The 10,151-nt window shown below is 45.3% G+C and overlaps 1 protein-coding gene across 4 annotated transcripts in view; it reads right to left on the bottom strand.

Annotated features, from left to right (window-relative positions):
* The window catches only part of HPS4 (HPS4 biogenesis of lysosomal organelles complex 3 subunit 2), a 22,469-nt gene extending 12,494 nt beyond the window's left edge, over positions 1–9,975 (bottom strand). The window contains exons 1-9 of one of the 4 annotated variants that reach the window (XM_075568964.1): positions 9,888–9,975; positions 6,500–6,535; positions 4,427–4,560; positions 4,182–4,343; positions 3,782–3,872; positions 3,339–3,482; positions 1,664–1,771; positions 983–1,099; positions 770–864 (exon numbers count right to left, since the gene is read on the bottom strand). In XM_075568964.1, the coding sequence (XP_075425079.1) occupies positions 770–864; positions 983–1,099; positions 1,664–1,771; positions 3,339–3,482; positions 3,782–3,872; positions 4,182–4,264 (638 nt within the window). In that variant the 5' untranslated portion in view covers positions 4,265–4,343; positions 4,427–4,560; positions 6,500–6,535; positions 9,888–9,975. Of the gene's footprint in view, positions 1–769; positions 865–982; positions 1,100–1,663; positions 1,772–3,338; positions 3,483–3,781; positions 3,873–4,181; positions 4,344–4,426; positions 4,561–6,499; positions 6,536–6,800; positions 6,934–9,887 lie in introns of those variants that run through there. The other 3 variants (XM_075568965.1, XM_075568966.1, XM_075568967.1) reach the window with 3 other exon arrangements.
* Between the last annotated feature and the right edge of the window lie 176 nt (positions 9,976–10,151).

Genomic DNA, 10,151 nt, shown 5'->3' on the forward strand with positions numbered 1-10,151 from the left:
ATGAAGACTACAAGGGAGTGTGATGGGTTAGATTAATGCAGGACTGGCCAACGCCGGTCCTCCAGGGTCAACAACAGGACAGGTGGCTTTATCAGTAGGTTAATGACTGAGCCACCTGTGCTGAAGCAGGGATATGCTGAAAACCAGACCTGTTGGTGGTCCTTGAGGACTGGAGTTGGCCAGCCCTTGCATTAATACCCTGGAAGCCAGCTGAGACAGCAACGCATTACCCCTGTGGCAACAAATTCATAAACTGTGGCCCGTGTACCAGAAGATTTGAAGCTGCTTCTCCGTGTCAAGGAAGCTCTCAGCTCCATGCAAATGTTCGGGGTCACCAAGGCTCCGTAGAAAAAGAGGAAAACCCCATGACGTACAGCGTCAGAGTGCTACCCTTGGTGACGTACGTTGTACGTGTATAGGGCACTGAGAGGTTATTGCAGTAAGCCAGCCCCAGTTTTTGCTTTATTTTTTTCAGGAAAGAAGATGGCTGCCAGGTCATGTGCACTCGGGAAACAAGATGGCTGCCGGGTCATGTGCACTCGTAAGACCAATATAAACCGACAACGCCATTGGTAGACGACAGAATTTCTCTCTCCTCACTGCTAAAACTACAAACATTATTTCGTGAGCCGGGGGTTGCAGGGTAAGAAAGTTTGATGCTCCAGAAAGAAAAACAGGTTCAGATCATGCAACACACGAGGAAAGAAAGGATTACAGGGGGGGGGGGGGGAGGAGGGAGGGGAAGGCCGACGTTTGAACGGTCACTTACCGGCCTTTGTATAGGATGCAGCCGGCGAGAACGTGGTGAAACCGTTGACACGTCTGCAGAATGAGAGCCGCTTTTAGCAAGAGCAGGGGGTCCACCTGCAGAGGCGGAAAAAGAACCGGGAACCAAATGTCAACGGGGGAACGGGGGACTTCATTCCTGGGAGGCCACGGGCTACGCGTCTCGTATACTCGCATCGCAACTGGGCCACCGTACTTTGGTTTTGTCCAGGTGACACAGGGAATTGAAGATCTTGTGCAGGTCGCTGGCGTTCCTCTGGATGTGCGCGGTGTAAAGCTCCCATTCCTTGCTCAGCTCGGTAGGGGAGCGCACCTGGGGTGGAAACGGGTCAGAAATATAACAAATGTGAGGGGTGGGCTGTATGGAGTCCACGCCACCCAGAGACTTTTCTGTACGCTAAAGGCGGCAGACTGGCAAAGTGTGTGTGTGAGAGAGCGCGCAGAGAGAGCGCGCGCAGAGAGAGCGCTAGGTCTATAGCACTTGAATCATTTTTTGGATCTGAAGTAATACGTTTGTATTGTTGACGACTCAGGATTTTCTTTTTCCGTGTGATTTTGAGCTGGAATGGTGATCCTGGCTCATCTACGCTCACCCCACAAAGCCAAGGTTTTGTTTCTGCATTTTCGGGACTGTTTTGAGTGCCCCAGACACAGAGAAAAAGACAGAGAGACACAGAGAGACACAGAGAGACACAGAGAGACACAGAGAGACACAGAGAGACACAGAGAGACACAGAGAGAGACACAATGTTGGCTGCCACTTCTATAAAATAAAAAAAAAAACTAATGGGTGTATATGAATCTGTCCGTAAGCCGCAGGAATAAAGTATCTACTGTAGCTGACCTTCCCCCGTCTCAGTATAAACACTGGAAGTACCGTGTACGCGTCTCCGAAGGGTCCGTTATAAAACCGGAACAATCCAATCAGCTCCTCCAAGAACCGCTTGCAACTGACATCGGCGACGTCCACGGAGCAGCCCAGAGCCTTCAATACAATGAATGAGACGCGGAGCTGTGGGATCATTGTGCAGAGAGCACATAAACAGTGCGTGTGTATTCATTTATCCCCATGCTATGATGCAGGAGGCCACGCGGAGTGCCACGGTGAACCCGCTCAAACAACAACTAATCAGAGTCACTGGTGAACCGGGAGAAAACAACATGGTTGCCAGCAACACTACACATCACTGCTCTATTCCCAAAACCCTGTGTGTTCCCGAGATAGGTGAAACCAGTGGTGTCCAGAGGGCCTGTATATTTTATTTTCAAGCCATTTTTATATAAAAAAAAATGTTACAAAATTAGCTTTGCTTTTTAGCAGGATATGTAAACAAATAAATAAGATATACCAGCGGAGGGACTGCAAGTAAAGAAATAATACATCGTAAATAAGAACAGCGGGACTTCTGTTTAAAAGCCGTATTGCATAACTGATTTTACCTGCTGGTTTAACCCCTATAAATTGCTGTATCTTATGCTCCGGATCCATGAATCTGTAATACGAATCTGTATTGTGCGTCCCTGTACATCAGCTTGTTTTACTTTTTCTGCTCCCCCGGGAGGGGAAAACTGATTTCAAGAAAAAGGATGTTACATTAAAGCAGCTGTGCGCAAACTGGGGGGCGCGAGACTTGTCAGGGGGTGGGGCCGCAGGCGCAGGTCCCGCGCTCTTCCCCCAGGCATTTAAATGAAATACTGGGGGATCGCGCGAGGTCTCTGCAACAGGAAAACTTACCGAGATTCAGAAGCTGTGTGCGCGTCTCCATGGCAACGCAACGTCAAATGACGCAGCGGGGTGATGTGACGTCACAGGTGGCAAATGACGCAGGGTCATGTGACATGATGTCACCGGCGTCATGTGACCCGACGTCACAGGCATCAAATGACGCCGCAGGTCATGTGACCTGACGTCACGTGACCCCGGAGTGTCATCTGACGCGGCGGGATGGGAGGAGGGGGGGGGGGGGGGGACGAATCCGGGGCAGGCCAAGCAGGAAAAGTTTGCTCTCCTCTGCATTAGAGAACCTTTTCTTAAAAAGGAAATAAAATCAATCTCCACCAGGTCGGAAGCAAGGGGGTTTCTGGAGTTGAACCGAGGTCATTTCAGCTATGGGGCCCCCGTGCTCCCCAAGATAAAGGTGCTGTTGGTACCTCAAGGTCCCATGACACACGGGCCAATAGGAAGCAGCAAGGGATGATGTCACGGCTTTCTATTGGCCCACATGATGCGGTAGCATTAAAGCCACCATTTCGATAGCCCCACATAGCCCAGACGGAGTAGGTACCGGCATCACCTACGGACGCAAGTATCTGGGGAAGCAGGGGGGCCCGGAGCTAAAATTAAGACAGTTCAGCTCATGAGACCCCGTTTCAAATCCTATAACACCCCCTCCCCCACACAAGAAAAAGCTGGACTGCTGCTTTAAGTAAAATTAAGAATCAGGATGTGGACACTGTTTTGAATTGGTATTTGAGTCTTCGTAGGACTCCTTTCCTAGAACACAGAAGGTACCCGATGGGTCCACAAACAGAAAGGTGCCCGGATAACTCACCCACAGATAATCTCCATGCACGTGGATTGCAAACTTCAGCTTTCTGAGCCGGATGAGGTTGGGAGGGGAGCCGGCGATATCCGACATGCACCGAACAACACCGGCAATCTGTCCACACAGCAACTCCTGCTGGTCAAGGATGGTCTGGGAAGTAGAGAAAGAAGGGTGTTTTGTTATTATTAATATCAACACAGATTGTCTCAATTAGCTCAGCAACACATTGCAAAGTAACGTGGGAAGACCACCCTGATCGCCCACTGTCGTCCACTCTTACAAAGAACAAAGGGACACAAATGTCACCCCGCTACATATGGTGGCAGAAGTGGGATCCTTCAAAGTTTGCAAACTGCACGCAACTTACTGACGCAAAGGTCGCCTGGTTAGAGCGGTGTGCGTTAGAAGGTGGGTCTCTGGGTAACACATTATATAAAGCCTGTGTTTACCTGTGAAGGGTAGAAGTAATTAATGCCGGCTCTGGTGGGGTCACCTTCGCCCTTCACCTTTGAACTGTCGTAGAGGAAAAAATAATTCAACCTGCGGGGGGAAAAAAATCAATGAAAAAAAAATAAAGCTCAGTAAATTACTGTATGACAAAATAACCACACGTGGTGATGCATTTAAGACATTTAGCCCCCTGAGTGCCAGAGGGTTGCTGGCCATGCATCTCAGCAAGGGGATTAGAGAAAGCAACACATATACAACGCTGTAAATATGCCACGGGCTATTGGTACATTTGAGGGAGGGACTGTCTTTATGACATCACCGATATATGACCATGTCACCATTTCCCAATGTGCACTGAGCCACAGAAGGATGTCCTATACTCGAAGAACGACAACTCACCATGATGCTGGCCCGTGTTCAGCACAAACCGAAGAAGCCATGGGAGTTACCAACCAAGAAACCCGCCTGGGATCCACGCCCATCAACTCGCCAGTTATGATTGAGAAAGATGGTTGAAATACTGCAGCGTGTCCATCCAGCGCAAATCAGTTTCCTGTGGTTCTAGGAATTTACAACACAAATAAGTATCAATCCACAAAAATACCCATTGCTACATAAATATGACAAATTATATAGTTACGTACATATCTGTTGTTCTGTTCATAAGGGAGGGTCATTTAGTTCAATTCTTTGGCCAAAGCATTATAAGCTTGCAAACCGCGCCAAGGTATCCCCTCTTCTGCAAGTCTTAACGCTACTGTACCCGCAAAAAGCTCTCCTAAAGGAGGAAGAAGTCAGAGCTGCAGTTCAAGCAATATCCTACGTGCTTTTTATTTAATAAATCAGTTCTGGATTATGAGAAAATACTTGTAGCATTTCAAAAATAAAAATAAAACAATAGTAAAGACATTTTTAATATTTTCTAATGTGACAAGCATTTTTGTTCCTATAGCAACCATTTACAAAGTCACATCCCCTTCCCCTTCTGAAACAGCATCACCCTTTTGAGCCCTGCCCTCTCTCTAGCAGTGAACCAATTGAATGTAGTGCCTGCCTGGTCACATGATCTTCCTCACAGAACTTTGACTGTCGATGCAGAAGAGGACCCAAGATGCATTTAGTGAACCCTGAGCCAAATCTTCGCCGATCGATCATATGAGAACGGATTGATTGGCAACTTAGCGAATCACTTGTCAGTGTGCAGATTGTATTGACATATTGAGTGAAAAAAGTTGTGTTCTGAGCACGCGCATTTTAAGTGAAACTTCTTTGTCAATGTTGTCACAGATATTGTATTTGTGATGTTGATATTTTTAATTACAATTCAAAAAACAATGTCAGTGACAAAACGCAAAGACATTTGACTTAGAAAGCACGTGCTCGGCACACACCTCTGTTTTAGCTATTTGCACTTATATAGTTATACTAACTAACTGTCTTTATGCGTGTGTGTGTATGTGTGTGTGTGTGTGTGTGTGTGTGTGTGTGTGTGTGTGTGTGTGTATGTGTGTGTGTGTATGTGTGTGTGTGTGTGTGTGTGTGTGTGTGTGTGTGTGTGTGTGTGTGTGTGTGTGCGCGCGCGCGCGCCTGTGTGTGCATGTGCCTCTGGTACCTCTGTCTTCCAAGCTGGGTTGTTGTTGCTCCTGCGCATGAGCGGTGCATCGAGCCCGGCCACCCGATGCATTGTAAGAAACCCCAACCCTCCCTAATAGCACGTCTGTGATCAGATACATTGCAAGGAGCCCCAACCCTCCCTAATAGCGCGTCTGTGATCAGATACATTGCAAGGAGCCCCAACCCTCCCTAATAGCGCGTCTGTGATCAGATACATTGCAAGGAGCCCCAACCCTCTATAATAGCACGTCTGTGATCAGATACATTGCAAGGAGCCCCAACCCTCCCTAATAGCGCGTCTGTGATCAGATACATTGCAAGGAGCCCCAACCCTCTATAATAGCGCGTCTGTGATCAGATACATTGCAAGGAGCCCCAACCCTCCCTAATAGCGCGTCTGTGATCAGATACATTGCAAGGAGCCCCAACCCTCTATAATAGCGCGTCTGTGATCAGATACATTGCAAGGAGCCCCAACCCTCCCTAATAGCACGTCTGTGATCAGATACATTGCAAGGAGCCCCAACCCTCCCTAATAGCGCGTCTGTGATCAGATACATTGCAAGGAGCCCCAACCCTCCCTAATAGTGTGTCTGTGATCAGATACATTGCAAGGAGCCCCAACCCTCCCTAATAGCGCGTCTGTGATCAGATACATTGCAAGGAGCCCCAACCCTCTATAATAGCGTGTCTGACATCAGATGCATTGTAAGTTCTTCTGTATTTGATACAATTTTCAAATGACCAGAGAGTTACAGGGAACCTTTTAGGGATGCCCGGGGAAGCCAAGAGTTCCTAGGAACCCTGGTTGAAAAACACTGGTCTACACCTTGTCCCATGGGGGATATTTTGGAATGTGCTATAAAAACAGGAAAGCCGTTGTTTTATAAGAATAAAAGCCATCTCAGCATTGTGCCCTTCACAGTAACATCACAAGCACAAATGCAATCTTATTTCCATGCAGCATTTTGCAGTACAAAACGTGCAGACTATGTAAAAACCCAATGAACTAAATGTAAAGTACACAGATAACAGCAGAAGAAATTAGAAGAAAAATCTCTGCAAAACCTGGACAGCTTTAATTTTTCAACAACAAACATTACCAGATTTCCTGGGCTGGAGTCATCACAAGTGAGCATCTGCAACAGAGGAAGATGGTTAGAAGCTGCTATGATAAAGGGTTGTGGTTTTTCCCTTCAAAGAATAAAACCCATGTCCTTTCTATTAAATGAACTGCTGAAGTTAGCTCCTTAATAGTTTTCTCTTATATAGAGCTGAAAGTGTACGCAGGCCCTAGAGCTAACAATCTAAATTTGGTGCCCTTGGTACAAGTGGTAACGTGACTCCCCCAAGGTCACAAGGAGCAGACACCGGGATTGAATCAGGGTCCCCTGCTTTACTCACTGAGCAGCGCCTTCAGTTTTGGGGTGATCTTTCTAAGGATACGAGTCCGGATAGATCTGTCCCCTCCCAGTGTAATGCGGTACGGAAGGGACTGGGACCACATAATCCATCACAAGACTCTCCTCGTGATTGCATCTTCTACCCCTCCTCCCTGTCTGCCAAATACTTAGATTGTAATACTTCAACATAACCACTGGGTGGAGCTCGTGTGACAAAGTGAGTCTACAATAACAACTCTGTACAGTATGTATGCTGCATGCAGAGTTCATACTATTATCGCAATAAGGTACTGTACTCACTATATATTAAATATATATTATATATGAACTTAAAAGAAATCTAGAATGATAGGTTTTTTCTTCTATAGGACTGACAATGTACGCAGCGCTGTACATAGAATATTTGCAGGCACAAGTCCTTGCCCACAGAGCTTACATTCTATGTTTTTGGTGCCTGAGTCCAAGGGAGATAAAGTGACTCACTCAAGGTCACAAGGAGTGGACACCCGGATTTGAACTAGACTCCCCTGCATCACACGCAGTGTCATTCTCAGAGTCAATATACATATATCAGCCACCCCCCATGGTTTTACATTAACCTCAGCTCGGGGTACCCCCTGCTCCCTGAGATACTTACACCTGAAGGTGATGCCAGTATCTCATCACTGTTTAAACATCCCGCATCACACAGGCCAATAGGAAGCAGCAAGAGATGGAATCACTGCTTCCTATTGGCCTGCGGGACCTTTAAACAGACATTTGCGGTTGGCAGCCCCTTTACAGGGTATATATTTCGGGAATCAGAGGGTCCCTGAAGCTGAAGTCAACGGGGCTCAGCTCCGGAGACCCCCTGCTTCCCACCTAGACCAATGAAAAAGAAAGATAAAAACAATCCAGTTTATTTCGCCAATTTAGCTAAACTCTAAATCACTTAGCCTATAAAAAAAAAAAGGATGAAGGGCTAATATAAAATAGTAAATAAAATCGTTCTAAAAAAACAATCCAGAAGGCCAACATAAAATAATTAATCTATGTGAGCAGCTAACCAATTGTTTTTTCTTGGTATTCTGAAAGTAATCCCAATTGGATTAGAAGGCTTTGCAATGCATTGCTAGCTCCTCTGGCACGCACGGAGTTAAGCAATCATAATTTTAGATACATAACTTCAGATACGAGGCAGTAGCATATAAACAGTCGTAAAACGCAGGGGCCTTTTGATCCGAGGTAAATTAAAGAATTACAGAACAAGAAAAGGCGTACAAATAGAAAACATTTTAAAAAAATAAATAAATTAAAAAAAAAAAGGTAAACCCTTGATTTAAGTAGTTCTAATAAAACAAAAACGAAAAAAAAAGAGTGCGCGTGAGAAGTGCTAAAGTATTACAAAACAAACATTAAAAAAAAAAAGTTATGGTGGTTACAAAAAGGGACAAAACCCCGTAAACTATACTTTACAGGAACAAATCCTCCCTAAGTCTCCTGGTCAGAAAGCGTATCGCACAGCAGATGCCAACGCCAATTATTGACTATGAAAACATAGTATATTGCTCGGCACCTCAAACCCACCTTAGCAAACTTGACACCCTCTACAATTCAATTTGTCGTTTTGTTCTCCAATGCAACTACAACACACATCACTGCGAAATGCTCAAAGAACTAGATTGGTCATCACTAGAGTCTAGGCGCAAAGTTCACCTTTCCTGTCTTGCCTTTAAATTCTTTCTGGGCAAGCTACCCGCCTATCTGAACAAGCTCCTCAGCCCTACCACTTGCAGCACCTATCATGAGAGATCAGACTCCAAACGACTGTTCTGGTCCAAGGCTCAACAAAGTATCCGGCCGTTCCTCCTCTTACCGTGCACCCCAAAACTGGAACAACCTACCAGAGACTCTCACATCCACCACCAGTTTAAGTTCTTTCAAATCTAAGGCTGTCTCACATTTTAATCTGGTCTGTAACTGTTTCATACGCCCATAATATATATATATTTTCTTTAACTGTGCATGCAATGTCCTGTATATAATGTATACCCTGTTCATTTATGTAACTGTATTTGTAACCATGTATTATTTGTCTTAACTCTGTGCCCAGAACATACTTGAAAACGAGAGGTAACTCTCAATGTATTACTTCCTGGTAAAATATTTTATAAATAAATACGGTGGAGGGTTTGTAACTTTTTTTTTTACCCACCATAACTTTTTTAAATGTTTGGTTACACCCTTGTACCAGCCTCACATTGCGTAGCCAGCAATCAACCTCGCACTGAGACCCAAGAGCTTGAAACAGCCACCTGTGGAGTAGGGTTACTGACCATGCCTTTTCTTAACCCCAGGCTGTGCTGCAATGCTGTGTTTTACAGCAGGCATAAGGTTACAGGGGTCCATGTTAAAATGGACATGAAGTTAAAGGGGACACTGTGCTCATCTGCATGTCATTACCCAGAATCCCTGGCTGCAGGGGAAGCACAGTATGCCAAGCGATAATAGGGGAAAACAGGTGCAAATGCACCACAAGTGTTATTTATTATTTACTGTACAACATTTTTAAAAGGGAAATACAAAATATAAAAAGACAAATAAATAGAATAAAAAAAAGGTCATACAAAAAAGCCACGTAAAAAAATTTTTTTTTAAACTTGCGGTGTCACTATTTAACCCTGAGGTTTTAACACTGTTCACCAACACGCCTGTAATATATTGCATGCCAATTTTTACACGATGCAAACTTGTGGTACCCAAACCTTTTTAAAACTGCCCCTGCACCCCCTCCCAAAAAAAAAAAACACCTCCAAAATATGTATTTTGTCTGTAGGTTCCCTGTCCTGCATTTAACACCCCAAAGAAAGATGTCCTAGATCCGATGAAGGATGCCCTAGATGAAGGATGTCCTGGAAGAAGAATGTCCTGGATGAGGATACTCTAGATGAAGGATGTCACTCTCAAATACTATTAAATAATAAGGATTCCATTTCCACATGTTTTTTTTTTATTTATCTGCCACCCTCTGTGACTCCCCAAACCCCGCTGCTTTTGCCCCTTTCTGTAATTCCAAATGTCTAGGTCCCACCAGACCCCCCTTTCTTACATGTCTCCCGGGCACCTGTCTGCCTGGACATTTATATTACAAAGCCTCTGTGCTTCCTGCTTCCCTACTTTCAAAACAAACGGCGCATGTCGATGACGTAGTCGCGACGCGGTGGAGGGGAAAGATGCAGACCCCATTTTTTTTTTGCCCAAAGCAAAGATGAAGTGCGGGTGGTGACACACAACGCTCTTGTAAGCCAATGACCTTTCAGGAAGAGGGAGGGGGTTGATCCTCAGAATGGCTGGAAAATGTGTATCACACACA

The sequence above is a fragment of the Ascaphus truei genome, chromosome 13 (assembly GCF_040206685.1).
Source record: "Ascaphus truei isolate aAscTru1 chromosome 13, aAscTru1.hap1, whole genome shotgun sequence".
Classification (NCBI taxonomy): domain Eukaryota; kingdom Metazoa; phylum Chordata; class Amphibia; order Anura; family Ascaphidae; genus Ascaphus; species Ascaphus truei.